Genomic DNA, 19,117 nt, shown 5'->3' with positions numbered 1-19,117 from the left:
AGATTTTTCAAATAGGCTACATTGTAGAACTATTGTCATTCTCAATGGATGTAAAAAATATAATTTGTTTACTTGCTGTATGAGGTGAAGAAAAAATTACTTTGAGAAACTCCACAGCTCATTAGTGGTGGTGAGTTAAGACCATACTATAAAATCCCCAAATGGGCACATTTAGGCTTCATTTGCGCAGGCCAGGTGGCCTAGGCCTACTTTTATGCTTAAGTGTAGCCTAGGGTGTGCCCTCTGCAAACAACATGTCCACTCCTACAATGAGAATTGTAAAAGACTGTAATAATAATATATTGAATGCATTACCAGAAATTACCGTAACCAAACAAACATTGTAGAAATTATGGGAATTAATGGTAAATGTACAAACTGATGATACTGGTGTGCCTCCCCTCAGCCTCCGGAATGGATTAGTCCACTGAGATAGGCATCAATCAAGACGTGACATAATTATTTATATTTTATTGCATCAACAGAAATTACCGTAACTTAACAAACATCAAACAAACAGTTACCACATCAGTCACCGGCATCATTAACAAGTACATTGACGATGTCGTACCTCCAGTGACTACGTACATTTCCAAACCAGAAACCATGAATTGCAGGCAACATCTGCACTGAGCTAAAAGCTTGAGCTGCTGCTTTCAAGGAGCGGGACACAAATCCAGACGCTTATAAGAAATATTGCTCTGACCTCCGACGAGCCACCGAACAGGCAAAGCCTCAATACAGGACTGAGATCGTATCGTACTGCGCTGGCTCTGACACTCAACGAATGTGGCAGGGCTTGCAAACTATCATGGATTATTAAGGGAAATCCAGCCATGAGCTGCACAGTGATGTGAGCCAACCAGACGAGCTAAATGCCTGCTATGCTCTGCTTTGAGGCAAGCAACACTGAACCATGCTTGAGAGCACCAGCTGTTCCGGACGATTGTGTGATCAGGCTCTCCATAGCCAATATGAGTAAAACCTTTAAACAGGTTAGCATTCACAGGCCGATTACCAGGGCACATACTCAAAGCTTGTACTGACCAACTGGCAAGTGTCTTCACTGACATTTTCAACCTCTCCCTGACCAAGTTTTTAATACCTACATGTTTCAAGCAGTCACTATAGTCCCTGATGTCCATGAACGCCAAGGTAACCTGTCTAATTGACTATCACTCATATCTTTAGCCATAAAATGCTTTGAATGGCTGGTCATGGCTCACATCAACATCATCATCCCAGACACCCCGGACCCACTCCAATTCACATATTGCCCCAACAGATCCACAAATGACACTCCATATTGCCCTCTCCCACCTGGACAAGAATAACATCTATGTGAGATGGCTGTTCATTGAGTATTCAGTATTCAACACCATAGTGCCCTCCAAGCTCATCACTAAGCTCAGGACCCTGGGACTGAACACCTCCGGCTGTGTGCTTAGTCCCCTCCTGTACTCCCTATTCACCCACAACACCATTATTAAGTTTGCTGACGACGCAACGGCGGTAGATCTGTTCACTGACGACGAGAGAGCCTATAGGGAGGAGGTCAGAGACTGCCAGGACAAAAATCTCTCCCTCAACGTCAAGTTACAGTGGGGCATAAAAGTATTTAGTCAGCCACCAATTGTGCAAGTTCTCCCACTTAAAAAGATGAGAGAGGCCTGTAATTTTCATCATAGGTACACATCAACTATGACAGACAAAATGAGAAAGAAAAATCCAGAAAATCACATTGTAGGATTTTTAATGAAGTTATCTGCAAATTATGGTAGAAAATAAGTATTTGGTCAATAACAAAAGTTTATCTCAATACTTTGTTATATACCCTTTGTTGGCAATGACAGAGGTCAAACGTTTTCTGTAAGTCTTCACAAGGTTTTCACACACTTGTGGGAATTTTGGCCCATTCCTCCATGCAGATCTCCTCTAGAGCACTGATGTTTTGGGGCTGTTGCTGGGCAACACGGACTTTCAACTCCCTCCAAAGGTTTTCTATGGGGTTGAGATCTGGAGACTGGCTAGGCCACTCCAGGACCTTGAAATGCTTCTTACGAAGCCACTCCTTCGTTGCCCGGGCGGTGTGTTTGGGATCATTGTCATGCTGAAAGACCCAGCCACGTTTCATCTTCAATGCCCTTGCTGATGGTAGGCTTTGTTACTTTGGTCCCAGCCCTCTGCAGGTCATTCACTAGGTCCCCCCGTGTGGTTCTGGGATTTTTGCTCACCGTTCTTGTGATCATTTTGACCCCACAGGGTGAGATCTTGCGTGGAGCCCCAGATTGAGGGAGATTATCAGTGGTCTTGTATGTCTTCCATTTCCTAATAATTGCTTCCACAGTTGATTTCTTCAAACCAAGCTGCTTACCTATTGTAGATTATGTCTTCCCAGCCTGGTGCAGGTCTACAATTTTGTTTCTGGTGTCCTTTGACAGCTCTTTGGTCTTGACCATAGTGGAGTTTGGAGTGTGACTGTTTGAGGTTGTGGACAGGTGTTTTTTATACTGATAACAAGTTCAAACAGGTGCCATTAATACAGGTAACGAGTGGAGGACAGAGGAGCCTCTTAAAGAAGAAGTTACAGGTCTGTGAGAGCCAGAAATCTTGCTTGTTTGTAGGTGACCAAATACTTATTTTCCACCATAATTTGCAAATAAATTCATTAAAAATCCTACAATGTGATTGTCTGGATTTGTTTTCTTCTCATTTTTACTGTCATAGTTGAAGTGTACCTATGATGGAATTTACAGGCCTCATCTTTTTAAGTGGGAGAACTTACTTTTTTGCCCAACTGTATATGTACATATCTACCTCAATTACCTCGTACCCCGGCACACTAACTCAGTACTGGTACCCCGTGTATCTAGCCAAGTTATCATTACTCATCGTCTATTTATTATTACTTTTATTATTATGTTTTTATACTTTTGTAATATTTCTATATTTGATTTCTCTCTACATTGTTGGGAAGTACCTATATGTTAGCATTTCACTGTTAGTCTATACCTGTTGTATACGAAGCATGTGACAAATAAAATTAGATTTGATATAATCTTAATTATTTAATGTCAAGGCAGCGCTTTTCTAGGAGGTAAGACATAAGACATTATAACATCAAAAACAGCTACATTAGACATAACACCTACAACAGCTACACAATACATTGTCTTTCAAATTATCTTTAAGAAAGTTTTGAACATCTGGAACTATGGCCCCACTGCAAAAAAAAATCGCCAAACTTAACCTATGTATACGTTCATATACCTTTTATAACTGCTACATTCCATTATAACATGCGTCATAGGCAGCAATGTCATTGAATGATCTTTAAAACTGTTTTGAACATCTGGAACCATGCCCCCTTCCCCCCTGCAAAAAAAATCCAAACATAGCCTTTAGATATTATTTTCTAGATTAGTGTCATTTCAGGAACAGCTGGTAGTCATAGTCATTTAGCTAATCCTACTAATTGACTGTCAGCATTTCCCACAGTGTTCATCAACCGCCTGCCTGTAGTGCACACCCACTGAATTAGGTTAGGGCTATAGGCCCATTGAATGAATAGCTGTTTGGTCAGCACATTTCCACTTGTGTACTAAAATCCCTGCTCATTTTTTCCTTTTGGTTCAAGACCATTGCTGGGTTTTCTGTTGTTGATTGGTGATATAATACAGTACATGGTCTTCCATTTATTGAGTTCCAATAGATTTTACAATAAGAAAGTAGGCCTAGATAATGTCCTGTTGTCCCTATGTTCATTCTCCTTGGATTTCAATACCAATACCGATTTAGAAATCCGTTGTGATTGTATATGATGGCGCACCAACATATTACGGACAACAAAATCAGGGGTGGTAAATTCAATTTCAATTCAGGAAATAGACTGAAATTCGAATTATATTTTTTTCTCATAGAGAAAAATTGGGGAAAATTGGCTTGAGAATTAAATTGACTAATTTAAATTGGAATGACCCCAACCCTGCTAAAATGTTTCTGTCAATCTCAGGAAAAAATGATGTTATATTACCTCTGCTCCCAAAAGCTGCTCCCAAAAGTTCTGACTTTAGAGGTCACATCCTCGTGGACTGTCGAGAACCAAAGCATCGTTGCAGAGACAAAAGTGTTTAGGAATGAGTCGCCCCTAAAGGCCTAGTTCTAGTATCTTCTTCTGTTGCCGTTTGGACTGTCCCTGAAATCTGAAGTGACAGCCCCAAAACAGTGAATGGATACCATGTTTCTTATTTTTATTTTCTTATTTTTTATTTTTTCCCTTTTTTTCTCCCCAATTTCATGGTATCTCTGGTGGCACAGAGCCACTGCGCCACCCGGGAGGCCCCCCACATGTGTCTTATTTTAATTAGGAAATAACATCAGTATATTATTAGGGAATCCAAAGTTATTTTCAACTTATTTGACATTATTGGACTTAAGTATGAAAGAGTTTGGTTCTCAGAGAGAGAAAAATAGGAAAAGAGAGAGGCGGAGAGAGGGAGAAGAGAGAGGGAGTGTGCGGGGGTGTTCTAAGGAGTTGTGGTGGGGTCATTGTGTGGGGCTGGTGAATAGTGGGATTCAGATGGTTGTGGGAGGTAGCCAGGCACAATAGTGAAAGTGAGGCCTCTGTTCTTGCTCTTCCTGCTGCCTGCCTCATTTCCCCATCGATCTTCCGTTGCCACGGCAACCCAACCACTTGTACTAGCACTGCATCAGTCTTTTGGGTGCACGCTTGTTTGACTGGCTGGGACTTGGGTAGGGGGTGGGTAGGGGTCTTCTCTGTGTTGGACCAGGGCCATGCTGTTGACAAAGCTCACACATGTTACACACACATGCATGCACAAGCAGGAGTGTGCACACACACACATACAAACAACACACACACACACTGCTACTGTAGATACTGCATTACCTCACAAATAACACCAGCACAAAAATACTGCATAGTACACATACATTACCTACACAAGCACACATTCCTGACATTGTACACACACACACACATGACCTCACAGGGACATTACCATCATAGGGAGATGTGTAAAGCTTTGTTTGGTTAAAAAAAATCATATTTGTTTTGAAGGTATAATATCTTTTTGTATCTATAGATTATACACTGAACTAAAATATAAACGCAACATGCAACAATTTCAAAGATTTTACTGAGTTACAGTTCATATAAGGAAATCAGTCAATTGAAATGAATTCATTTGGCCATAATCTATGGATATCACCTGACTGGGAATGCAGATATGCATCTGTTGGTCACCTTTAAAAAAGAAAAAGTCTGTCAGAAAACCAGTCACTATCTGGTGTGACCACCATTTGCCTCATGCAGTGTGACACATCTTCTTAACATAGAGTTGATTGTGGCCCGTGGAATGTTGTCCCACTCCTCTTCAATGGCTGTGCGAAGTTGCTGGATATCGGTGGGAACTGGAACACGCTGTCATACATGTAGATTCAGAGCATCCTAAACATACTCAATGGGTGACATGTCTGAGTATGCAGGCCATGGAATAGCTGGGACATTTTCAGCTTCCAGGAATTCTATACAGATCTTTGTGACATTGGGCCGTGCATTATCATGCTGAAACATGAGGTGATGGCGGCGGAGGAATGGCACGACAATGGACCTCAGAATGTCATCGCGTTATCTGTGTGGATTCAAATTGCCATTGAAAAAATGCAATTGTGTTTATTGTCTATAGCTTATGCCTGCCCATACCATAACCCCACTGCCACCATGGGGCGCGCTGTTCAAAACGTCGTGTGGGTGAGCAAACCGCTCACTCACACAACGCCATACATGCTGTCTGATATCTGCCCGGGACGGGTGAAATCGGAATTTGTCTGTGAAGAACGCGCTTTTCCAGCGTGCTAGTGGCCAACGAAGGTGAGCATTTGCCCACTGAAGTCGGTTATGTTGCCGAACGTAAGTCCGATCAAGATCCTGGTGAGGACGACGAGCATGCAGATAAGCTTCCCTGAGACGGTTTCTGACAGTGTGCAGAAATTATTTGGTTGTGCAAACCCACAGTTCAAGTGAATGGTATTAGACTATCCCGCAGATTAAGAAATGTGATGTGGAGGTCCTGGGATGGCGTGGTTACACGTGGTCTGCGGTTGTGAGGCCAGTTGGACTGAGAAATGATCTAAAACGACGTTGGAGGCGGCTTATGGTAGAGAAATTCACATAACATTATCTGGCAACAGCTCTGGTAGACATTACTGCAGTCAGAAAAACTTAAGACATCTGTGGCATCGTGCTGTGTGACAAAACTGCACATTTTAGAGTGGCCTTTTATTGTCCCCAGCACAAGGTGCACCTGTGTAATGAGCCTGCTTTTTATTCAGCTTCTTGATATACCACACCTGTCAGGTGGATGGATTATCTTGGCAAAGGAGAAATGCTCACTAACAAGGACATAAACAAATTTGTTCTGAAAATTTGAGAGACATAAGCTTTTTGTGAGTATGGAACATTTCTGGGATCTTTTATTTCAGCTCATGAAACATTGGAACAACACTTTACATGTTACCTTTATATTTTTGTTCAGTATAGTTACTTGAAATAAGAAGGGTACAAGTGCCGTTCGTCGTCTCATAAATCACAGTATTTGGGGTTAAAATATTATTTCAATGACATTAGCAACTGAAAATTGTATGCTATGCCCTTTTCTATAACAGGCCCAAATGTAGTGGAAGTTGAGATTTAATAAGCCTGTACAAATACACATTAGTCATGGCCAGAGAGAGTAGCTGTTACAGGGATTGCGTCCCAAATGGCACCCTATTCCCTAAATAGTACCAGAGCCTTATGGGTCCTGGCAAAAATGATGTAGGCAGTGTTTCAGTCCAGTAATCGCAATATTGACATGTGCAATATCCATATCACAAGAGATCCATATAGCATGAAATATTTTCAAACGCCACTAAGCCGTGTGTAATGTCAATTTTTATAGTTTACTCTGTTTGTCGTCGCTCTCCCTCTTCTCTTGTGGCTGCTTCCCACACACCCGAGCCCCGCCCCCTGTCAATCAAGCAGCACAGTTCCTCCTCCTCGCTGTAAGATTCACTATAACTTTGCATGCTGTTCTGTTAGGTCAAATGCAGTCAACAGATTGTTTCAAACAAGAATGATGCTCCTTTCCACTTTGCTTATTAACATAAATCATTCTATTTCAATCATTCCAACAGTTCACCCAAGTGTTTTGATCTATATCACAGGTCAAATCGCAATATTTGGTCAAATAAATCACAATTAGATTTTTTTGCCCATATCGAAATGTTTCTAAGTGGTGAATGTTACATTCCTGCAGGAGAACATACCTCCATAAATGCCATTTTAAGACCCCATTAAGTTTAAAAACTCAATTATCATGCCTATTGGTAAAACTAAAAACACATTATTTAGTTCACTGTAGTACCCATTTTGCAACCATGTCTATCAGTCTCACAACATATGGGAGCAATTGGGGCATAAAAGCACTCCTGGGCAGTCAGAGAGACAGTTCTGGCACCAACTGTACTCACACACACACACACACACATATATATTACAGTGCAGCCAGCGCAGCAGATCACATGCTCTCTGTGCCCTGCTACAGTTAACAGCTCCAGTGTCTCTCACCAGAATGGATAGTGCTCATCTAAACAGCATGTGCCAAACAGCAAAGCACCGCATCTGTGGTGCAGCATCACAACGTTAATCATCAGTGCATTAGAGTAAATCTCACTGACCCAGTTTTCAATAGGAAGTAGAGCAATGCCTAACCTCGCATAAACTCCACTGTTGTGTTGGATGCAGCACGGCCGATTCTTCGCCGATCCGTTTTGTGATGTGATCAAATTGGATAAATAGATACTGGAAAAGTGACTATTTCAGACTGAGAATGGTTTCAACTTCAGGTTTGGCTTGAACAAATATATTTGGCGTTAACAAAATGTGTAGAAGTATGCTGAGGATTAAGGTGAATAATGACAAGTTGTATTTATGTTCCATTGTGTTTATAATGCCTGAATTCCTTATTTCAGCAGTTTACGTTGCATGCATGAGAATACTGGACTGTAACCTGCATACAACACAAATATTGATCCTCTAGACGAGCTACATTGTTTTGTTTATTATTTTTCACATTATTTGTTTGTAGACCTGTATGTATCGCCTTTTCTCTCCCCACTTCTGCACTGCTCTAGAGCATTGTAATCAAAGACCATACTGTAGATCCATGGCCATTTTGAATGAATATAAGAATTCTGTGATCTCTACCATAGAAATGGATGTAGATAGGAATTCCATAATCTCTCTTTCTACCTCCACAGACTCCCCACACAAGCAGACCTCCCCACTCCCCAGCAGCAATGCCTCAGACAAGTCAAGCTCCAAGACATCCGAGGTGGGAGACGACGTCCTTGGGGACTACGTGGTTGGCGAACGTGTCTGGGTCAACGGGGTCAAACCAGGCGTCATTGCCTACCTGGGTGAGACCCAGTTCGCCCCAGGACAGTGGGCTGGGGTGGTCCTCAATGACCTGTTGGGGAAAAATGACGGCTCTGTGGGCGGCGTGCGCTACTTTGAGTGCCAGCCCCACCAGGGCATCTTCACGCGCCCTTCCAAGCTCACCCGGCAACCGGTGGGCGACGGAAGCGAAGTCCACTCCACTGATTCGCTGACAGCTCAGAACCTGACACTCCATGGCGGCAATGGCACTTCGCCTGCTGGTCAGCGTGTGGCTATGCCACTCAGGGAGGGCATGCTCAACAGCTCTGTGAAGACAGGTAACGAGTCAGGTTCCAACATGTCCGACAGTGGCTCGGTCAAGAAAGGCGGGGATAAGGACCTTCGAGTGGGAGACCGTGTGCTGGTGAGTCCATGTCCCCACACATGCACACGTGCACACACACACGCACACACACATAAAGAGCCTGTTTGCTTTGACCCTCACTCCCACAAGAGGTCAAGGACTGCCATTTACACAACGTTCTTTCAACCCAACCACAATCTCCAAACAACAATTGGGTCAAATTCCATTTACCGTTGGACTTAAAGCTTTCCCACTGGTCAATATTGCAAATCACATTGGATTACTGTCAGGAGATCCCACCGCTGACACCATTTTACCGTGCTTCTCCGCTCTGCTCTAACTCACAGCTATTCTGTGAGTGTGTTGGTCAATATGGATACTGGATAGGGAGCTGTGAAACTCGTCTCAAAACCGCCAGCCTCTCTTGCAATGTGAGATATGTATTTTGGTGCACTGCTTTGAATCTTGAAGCTTTGTGCTAGGCTCTGACTTGTTTTCCGATTTAGTACACATTACACATTGCACAATGGTAATCTAAAAACCTTGTTTTAGAGAAATCCTTAAAAGGTTTATCAAAGCATTCCATTTGCATGCATAAATACAGGTCTAATTGATGTCTGACCACCTCATGTCTGACCACAGTTTTTAACCACTTGCCATGGCCTCCACCTTCAATGATCTCTATGTATATACACTGAACAAAAATATAAATGCAACACGTAAAGTGTTGGTCCCATATTTCATGAGCTGAAATAAAACATCCAGCTTATTTCTCTCAAATTTTGTGCACATCCCTGTTAGTGAGCATTTCTCCTTTGCCAAGATAATCCATCCACCTGACAGGTGTGGTATATCAAGAAGCTGAATAAACAGCATGATCATCACACAGGTGCACCTTGTGCTGGGGACAATAAAAGGCCACTCTAAAATGTGCAGTTGTATTACACAACACGATGCCACAGATGTCTCGGGTTTTGAGGGAACGTGCAATTGGCATGCTGACTATAGGATTGTCCACCAGAGCTATTTGCAGATAATTGAATGTACATTTCTCTAGCATAAGCCGCCTCCATTGTCTTTTTAGAGAATTTTGGCAGTACGTCCAACCGGTCTCACAACTGCAAGCTACGGACAACGAACACAGTTGCATTTTGTCAATGGCAATTTGAATGCACAGAGATACCGTGATGATATCCTGAGGCCCTTTGTCGTGCCATTCATCCTCTGCCATCACCTCATGTTTCAGCATGATAATGCACGGCCCCATGTCGCAAGGATCTGTATACAATTCCTGGAAGCTGAAAATGTCCCAGTTCTTCCATCACCAGACATGTCAGACAGACATTGAGCGTGTTTGGAATTCTCTGGATCGACATGGATCGAAATGTTCCATTTCCCGCCAATATCCAGCAATTTCGGACAGCCATTGAAGAGGAGTGGGACAACATTCCACAGGCCACAATTAACAGCCTGAACAACTCTACAAAGGAGATGAGTCGCGCTGCATGAGGAAAATGGTGGTCTCACCAAATACTGACGGGTTTTATGATCCCCGCCCCTACCTTTTTTTGGGGGTATCTGTGACCAACAGATGCATATCTGATTTCCCAGTCATGTGAAATCCATAAATTAAATTTCAATTGACTGATTTCTTTATATGAACTGTAACTCAGTAAAATCTTTGAAATTGTTTCATGTTGTGTTTATATTTTTGTTCCCAACATTCTCAACAGCCTTCACCCACTAAAACTACTCATCAACCATTAACAGCTTTCGTGGACCAGGTCCCCTCAGCATTGACATTCAGCAGTACCTTAATGACAAGGTAGCACAAAATGAAAGCACACCAGGGCCTATTCCCTCAGGTTGTAGAGGGGATCTGAAGGCCTATAATGGACACTCAGTCACTAACAATGGGCATTACCATCCCCTGGCTTGTTAGAAGGATCCCGTTATCAAGTGTTTTGGTCATAACAATGCCTGCGTCCCAAATGGCTCCCTAGGGCCACCCAGAGCCTGCATGGGATCGTTTTCTTGTAGTCGGCCATGTTATGTTCACTTCACTGGAGCAAACTTCTGCAGATGTAGAATCATTTTTGATTAACTTCGTCCTGACAAGAGTTGTGTTTAACTTGTACTTCATACATATTTCAGATCCATTCGCAACACAGTTGCAGGATTAGCGGGGTTGTACAATTTTTTTCTGACGGCTGTTTAAGACTAACCCCACTTCTAGAGGCGTATGTCTATAGTCTCTTACTGTAATGAATGGCAGCTAATTTTATTTGATCAACATTCAGTCAAAAAGCTAGAGAAGCTGTCAATGTGAAGGGGACGTTTGAGGATCAATTGGCCAGGATGGAGCCCTCTTGAACCCCATTAGAAAGAGATCCGTGGGGATGGCCTGCTGGTCACTGGGATGACAACCCAACTTGGGATGGAGAGGGGCTTTAGCGGGTGGAAGAGTGGAGAACAATTGGAGGGTTGCTTTAGTAGTAATGCAAATATCATGGTACAGCTTAATGGACACTCAATCACTATGGTACACAAAGCCTATTGAATGATAACTTTTCAAAAACTAGGACAGGAATTTATAACTGAATTTTTCCAACATAACGTACGTACAGCAGATCCCATTGTATGGGACACTTAAATGTGCCTTTAGAGGCCATGCAATTCAGTACTCAGCTCTAAAACAAAAGCAATTTAGGTCAAAAGAGTCCATATTAACAAAGGAAACAGAAGTTCTAACAGAGGCTCAGAATAAGTTAGTGGGGGGTGAAAAAATTGAGGAACTTATTCAAGAAAGATCAAGTGTAATATATTATTTAAAAAATAAAGCAAACTGTAGGGAATATGGGGAAAAATGCACCAAATTATTTTTTAAATCTTCTACATAGAAATGCTACCAAAAAATAATTTATTGAAACTTGTTAAAAATGACAGTCACCCATGATTCACCAAATTATATTTTGAAAGAGGAAGCAAAGTACTTTAAGCATATGTTTTTGTTTCAGTCTCCTCTATATCCTCTAACCAAAGCTAATTGTATGGATTTTTTTCTATGAATAATGTAAAATGAACAGCTGTACAGAAAGACTCATGTGAAGGCCAAATTACAGAGGAACTTCTTGATGCAATTAAAGCCTTTAGTCCAGGAAAACTACAGGGCTGGATGGCATACCAGTTGAGGTACAGTATACCAAACTTTTTTGATATACTCAGAGGACCGTTATTAGCATGTTTTAACCACTCCTATATAAATGGTAGATTATCGGACACTCAACAAGAAAGTCTAATTTCATTATTACTGAAACAGGATACAAGTAGTAAATATAAAGATCCAGTCTATTTAAAACATTGGAGGCCCCTTACACTTCAGTGTTGTGATGCAAAAATTCTAGCAGAATGTATAGCACATAGAATCAAAAAGGTATTTTAGGATATTATTAATTCTAATCAGAGAGGTTTTTTACATGGACGATACATTGTAGATAATATAAGACAAGTACTGGAAACAATAGAATACTATGAAATATCTGGGAAACCAGGCCTGTTTTCATAGATTCATTTGAAAAGACTTTTGATAAAGTACGACTGGAGTTTATATATAAATGCCTGGAATATGTCAATTTTGGAGAATCCCTTATAAAATGGGTTAAAGTCATGTATAGTAACTCTAGGTGTAAAATAGTAAATAATGGCTACTTCTCAAAGTTTTAAACTGTCAAGAGGAGTAAAACGAGATCTAACAATAATATCAAGCATTTAGAAATCCAAGGCTTAAAAACAAAGATGTTATGGTACGCTGATGATTCATGTTTTCTTTTAAGTCCACTATGTTGATCCCTCCACAGCCTCGTAGAGGATCTAGATACTTTTTCTAACCTCTGGATTAAAACCAAATGATGTATTGGAACACTAAAAAATAAAACTTTTACATTACTGTGTAGTTTACCAATAAAATGGTCTGATGGTGATGTGGACATACTCGGTATACAGATCCTGAAATAAAGAAATGATCTCACTCCAATGCATTTTTATAGAAAGTTAACAAAAATGGATACAATCTTGCTACCATGGAAAGGAAAATACCTGTCTATTTGTGGAAAAATCACCCTGATTAACTCTTTATTCCAGTTTACCTATTTGCTTACATTCTTGCCTACACCGAGCGAACAGTTATTTCAAAATATTCCCTTTTATTTGGAACGACAAACCAGACAAAATTAAACAGGCCTATTTATATAATCAATATTAATTCGGAGGGCAGACATTAAAGCATTAGACCTCTCACTAAAGGCTTCAGTCATACAAAAGTTATACTTAAATTTAAACTGGTTCTCTAACAAATTAATAAGAATGTCTCACCCTATGTCCAAGAATGGCCTTTTTCTCTTTATTCAGATTACATCCTCACACTTTCAGTTATTTGAAAAGGAAATAATCTCAAATATTGCTATTTTTAAAACAAGCCTTTGAAAGTTGGTTGCAATTTCAATTTAATCGACCAGAAAAAAACAGAATAAATAATACAACAAATATTGTGGTTAAACTCAAATAAACGAATAGTGACTAATATAGTATACTAATAAACATTATTTCTAAACTAAAAAATATATATATAATCTTTGTAAATTATATCATAAATAGGACTGGTGGAGTTATATCACACAACAAAAATATATGGAAATGTCTGCTCTACTCAAAATTACAACCAATTAATTGCAGCATTACAGCAAAAATGGAAGTGGAAGGGGGAAAAATAGGGAACTTGTCTGTCAGCCCTGCATTAAAGACCATAATTGGTTAAAGAAAATTGTGATAAATAAAGTATACCAGTTTAATTTAAGGACCAAAATATTGACAGCTGTGCCATGTAGATTGCAAAATAGTTGAGCAGAGATTTTCGACGTACCGATTCCATGGCACATGAACTGATATGCAAAACGACACCGGATGCAAACATTACATTTTTCAATTTAAATTATTATACAAATTTTTTGCAACAAATAGACTGTTATCGATATGGGGGATACAACCTTCCCAGCTCTGCAGATTTGCTGTGAAGAGACAGAATCATTTCATCATTTGTTTTAGTACTGCCCATATGTAGCTTGTTTTTTGTCGTAGGTCCAGGACTGGCTGAAGAATTGCAACATTTACCTGTAGTTGACTCTGCAGATTGCACTATTGGGTGATTTGAAAAGTCATAGTCAATCAATCAATAATATAATACTTTTAGCAACAGCTTTTTTCTCTTTTTTTTTTTACAATCTGTAGAAATGATAGGAATAGAAAGGTTCAGAACTTTTGTGAAACAGCACAGTGAAAACATATATGTCAAATAGGAATGGAGCTGAAGGTTGGGAAAAATAGCAACTAATAACAACAAGGTAACTAATGTAAAACATACTGTGTCTGTAAAATGTATATAGCTTCAGAACTTTTGTGAAATAAATCAATGGGAGAGGTTGACGTTAGAGGAAGGACAGGAGTAAAAAACAAACAAAATATAACTATTGTAAAATAGACTGTGCCCGTAAAATGTATATAGTATGTATAAGCTGGAAGTAGAAGCCTAAGTGTTGTTCTTCACTAGTTTACTCCAATTAGGGGAGGGGTGGTAGTGTTAGAAAGTAATAAAGGAAAATATATTTTATAGGGATGCACTACACTACCTTTCAAAAGTTTGGGGTCACTTAGGAATATCCTTGTTTTTGAAAGAAAAACACATTTTTTATCCATTAAAATAACATCAAATCAATCAGAAATAGAGTGTATACATTGTTAATATTGTAAATGACTATTGTAGCTGGAAACAGCTGATTTTTAATGGAATATCTACACAGGTGTACAGAGGCCCATTATCAGCAACCATCAATCCAATGGCACGTTATGTTAGCTAATCCAAGTTTATAATTTTAAAAGGCTAATTGATCATTAGAAAACCATTTTGCAATTATGTTAGCACAGCTGAAAACTGTTGTTCTGATTAAAGAAGGAATAAAACTGGCCTTTAGACTGAGTATCTGGAGCATCAGCATGGGCCTCTGTACGCCTATGTAGATATTCCATTGAAAATCACAGATGCCAGCTACAATAGTAATTTACAACAGTAACAATGTCTACACTGTATTTCTGATCAATTGTATGTTGTTTTAATGGACAAAACAATGCTTTTCTGTCAATAACAAGGACATTTTTAAGTGACCCCAAACTTTTGAACAGTAGTGTATGTATGTATTTACAGTATGTATGTATAAATATACAGTATATATATTTGCAAAAATATATATGGGGGATTGGAAGTGATGCAGACAATTACATTGATGGAAGCTACAATCTATCTGCAATATTAAAGCCGATCTACCCCCTAAAAAATGTTTTTGTTAAATAAGATTTTTCCTGTAGAATTCCCAGCGCTGCTCCCGGGTATCCTATTTCCATGACTGACTGTGCTGCTCTACACCAAGGACAACTCAATGTCATTTAAACTGGATGCAATCTAATTCCTCATATTGCTTTTTCCATATGGACTCCAAACAATACATCCTTAAGGGCCTGCACTTCACTAGGATCCAAAAATGTCAAATTGACGTGGAGTGAAAATCTCACAGCCATACCCCACAGGTACAGTGCCTTCAAAAAGTATTCACATTCCTGACTTTTTCCACATTTTGTGTTACAGCCTGATTTAAAAATGGATTACATTGAGATTTTGTACACACAATATGTCAAAAAAGAAAGTAAAAATGTCAACGTTAAAAACCCTGAGCGGCTTCTTTCCTCTCCGGCAACTGAGTTAGGAAGGAAGCCTATGTCTTTGTCATGACTGGGTGTATTGCTACACCATCCAAAGCTTGATTAATAACTTCACCATGCTCAAAGGGATATTCAATGTCTGCTTTTTAAAAAACCCTGTCTCCCCAAATAGGTGCTCTTCTTTGCGAGGCATCAGAACACCTCCCTGGTCTTTGTGGTTGAATTTATGTTAGAAACTTACTGCTCTACTGAGGGACCTTACAGATCATTGTACGTGTGGGGTACAGATCAAATGTATTTATAAAGCCCTTCTTACATCAGCTGATGTCACAAAGTGCTGTACAGAAACCCAGCCTAAAACCCCAAACAGCAAGCAATGCAGGTGTAGAAGCACGGTGGCTAGGAAAAACTCCCTAAAAGGCCAGAACCTAGGAAGAAACCTAGAAAGGAACAAGTCTATGAGGGGTGGCCAGTCCTCTTCTGGCTGTGCCGGGTGGAGATTATAACAGAACATGGCCAAGATGTTCAAATGTTCACAGATGACGAGCATGGTCAAATAATAATAATCAGTGGTTGTCGAGGGTGCAACAGGTCAGCATCTCAGGAGTAAATGTCAGTTGGCTTTTCATAGCTGATCATTCAGAGTATCTTTACCACTCCTGCTGTCTCTAGAGAGTTGAAAACAGCAGGTCTGGTACAGGTAGCATGTCCGGTGAACAGATTAGGGTTCCATAGCCGCAGGCAGAACAGGTGAAACTGGAGCAGCAGCACGGCCAGGTGGACTGGGGACAGCAAGGAGTCATCAGGCCAGGTAGTCTTGAGGCATGGTCCTAGGGCTCAGGTCCTCCGAGAGAGAGAAAGAAAGAGAGAGAGCATACTTAAATTCACACAGGACACCGGATAAGACAGGAGAAGTAGTCCAGATATAACAGACTGACCCTAGCCCCCCGACAAACTACTGCAGCATAAATACTGGAGGCTGAGCCAGGAGGGGTCGGGAGACACTGTGGCCCCATCCGACGATACCCCCGGACAGTGTCAAACAGGCAGGATATAACCCCACCCACTTTGCCAAAGCACAGCTCCCATACCACTAGAGGGATATCTTCAACCATCAACTTACCATCCTGAGACAAGGTCAAGTATAGCCCACAAAGATCTCTGCCACTGCACTACCCAAGGGGGCCGCCAACCCGGACAGGAAGATCACGTCAGTGACTCAACCCACTCAAATGGCGCACCCCTCCTAGGGACAGCATGGAAGAGCACCAGTAAGCCAGTAACTCAGCCCCTGTAATAGGGTGTGAGGCAGAGAATCCCAGTGGAGAGAGGGGAACCGGCCAGGCAGAGACCGCAAGGGTGGTTTGTTGCTCCAGTGCCTTTCCATTCACCTTCACACTCCTGGGCCAGACTACACTCAATCATATGACCCACTGAAGAGATGAGTCTTCAGTAAAGACTTAAAGGTTGAGACCAAGTTTGCGTCTTTCACATGGGTAGGCAGACCATTCCATAAAAATTTAGCTCTATAGGAGAAAGCCCTGCCTCCAGCTGTTTGCTTAGAAATTCTAGGGACAGTAAGGAGGCCTGCGTCTTGTGACCGTAGCGTACGTCTAGGTATGTACGGCAGTACCAAATTGGAAAGATAGGTAGGAGCAAGCCCATGTAATGCTTTGTAGGTTAGCAGTAAAACCTTGAAATCAGTCCTTGCCTTAACAGGAAGACAGTTTAGAGAGGCTAGCACTGGAGTAATATTTTCAATATATTTGGTTCTTGTCAAGATTCTAGCCTCCGGTTTTAGCACTAACTGAAGTTTATAACAGTGAATGTTAACATTATGTTTCCGAATGACATCACCAAGAGGTAAAATATATAGTGAAAACAATAATAGTGGTCCTAAAACAGAGCCTTGAGGAACACTGACATTTACAGTTGATTTGTCACACGTGCAGTCTCAGTGCTATGATGGGGTCTAAAACCAGACTGAAGCGTTTCGTATACATTGTTTGTCTTCAGGAAGGCAGTGAGCTGCTGCGCAATATCTTTTTCTATATTTTTTGAGAGGAATGGGAGATTTGATATAGGCCGATTAATAAATAAATAAAAATTCTGGGTCAAGGTTTGGCTTTTTCAAGAGAGGCTTTATTACTGCCACTTTTAGTGAGTTTGGTACACATCCGGTGGATAGAGAGACGTTTATTATGGTTAACATAGGAGGGCCAAGCACAGTAAACAGCTCTTTCAGCAGTTTAGATGGAATAGAGTCCAGTATGCAGATTGAAGGTTTAGAGGCCATTTCATTAATGTGTCAGGAGATATAGTACTAAAACACTTGAGTGAGGTAGTCATTCAAAAATCATGTTAAACACTCACTATTAGTGCACACAGAGTGAGTCCATGCAACTTATTATGTATCTTGTTAAGCAAATGTTTTATTCCTGAATGTATTTAGGCTTGCCATGTCAAAGGGGTTGAGTACTTATTGACATTCTAAAAACATAATTCCACTTTGACATTATGGGGTATTTTGGGTAGGCCAGTGACACAAATCTCAATTTAATCCATTTTAAATTCAGGCTGTAACACAACAAAATGTGGAAAACGTCAAGGGGTGTGAATAATTTCTGGTAGTTAACTTCCTTTATCTTTATTTGACCTGTGAGGCAAACTAACTGTTTCATAGGACTGGTCTTACACATCCTCAATATGTCTTACGAGAGACTAGCATAAGGGCTAAGATATCTATCTAACCTGCATTTGAAATCATAGATAACAAATATCAGAGCCTAATGCTCTGGTGAAGCTCTCTGTGTCTTGGCATTAAAGCGGAGTTGCTCTGAGTCATGTCTCAGGCCAACTTTCAGATAAACAGGAAGTTCGAGAAAGCAGTAGCCAAGTGGAGGCATATGTTGCCGACTCTATGTCTGGGCACTGCTGGCAGGCACACTCAGGCTGTAATATGTGAATCCATCCATCCATCCAACCTGCACCACAAGCTGCCCACTACTGTGTTTTACCTTTCTGCTTTCAGACTGCCTCACTGTTTTCCATCATGGTTTTCTCATCCAAGTCCAAGGAAATGGACGGGTTAGGGATGGAAGTTCTGGAACGCCAGGGAACACTTATAACGGCGAACCAGCAAGGTCTACTATTTTGAAACTGAGGTCTTCTCCTTGTGTTTTGACAAGCTAGGTTGTAGTCTGTTTCATGCAGTATATTTTCCTTGGCGTGAAGAGTGTTTTGGACGCAGTGCGTACAGGTTTACGTAAACAACCTGAGTGAGGAGGAAAGGACTGGACATTCTTTGGGAGTGTTTTTGTTATCTCTGTGTAGATTCACGGGTGATGAATGTGTCCGTCTGCCTTGTCAAGTTGGAGCTTCTCTTCTCAGAGGCAGGAAGTGAGGATGTTCCAGTGACAGTAGTCGTATTTCACATACAAATGCGCACCATATGTGATATATATGTGCGTCACTGTTTTCAGTGATTTACTGTGGATGTGATAGAGTGGCATTCCTCACATATTCAACCTGTTTTGACTCACATGGGC

General features: G+C 40.9%; 1 protein-coding gene across 6 annotated transcripts in view; it reads left to right on the top strand.

Annotated features, from left to right (window-relative positions):
- clip2 (CAP-GLY domain containing linker protein 2) overlaps window positions 1–19,117 on the top strand; it is a 56,736-nt gene that overhangs the window by 8,801 nt on the left and 28,818 nt on the right. For 5 of the 6 annotated variants that reach the window (XM_029671547.2, XM_029671545.2, XM_029671550.2 and 2 more), the window contains exon 3: window positions 8,323–8,864. In XM_029671547.2, the coding sequence (XP_029527407.1) occupies window positions 8,323–8,864 (542 nt within the window). Of the gene's footprint in view, window positions 1–7,640; window positions 7,909–8,322; window positions 8,865–19,117 lie in introns of those variants that run through there. The other variant, XM_029671549.2, reaches the window with a different exon arrangement.

Source organism: Oncorhynchus nerka, linkage group LG10 (assembly GCF_034236695.1).
Source record: "Oncorhynchus nerka isolate Pitt River linkage group LG10, Oner_Uvic_2.0, whole genome shotgun sequence".
In the NCBI taxonomy this organism is placed as follows: Eukaryota; Metazoa; Chordata; class Actinopteri; order Salmoniformes; family Salmonidae; genus Oncorhynchus; species Oncorhynchus nerka.
Note: the sequence above shows the minus strand (reverse complement) of the source record. Positions and strands in the feature narration are given on the sequence as shown.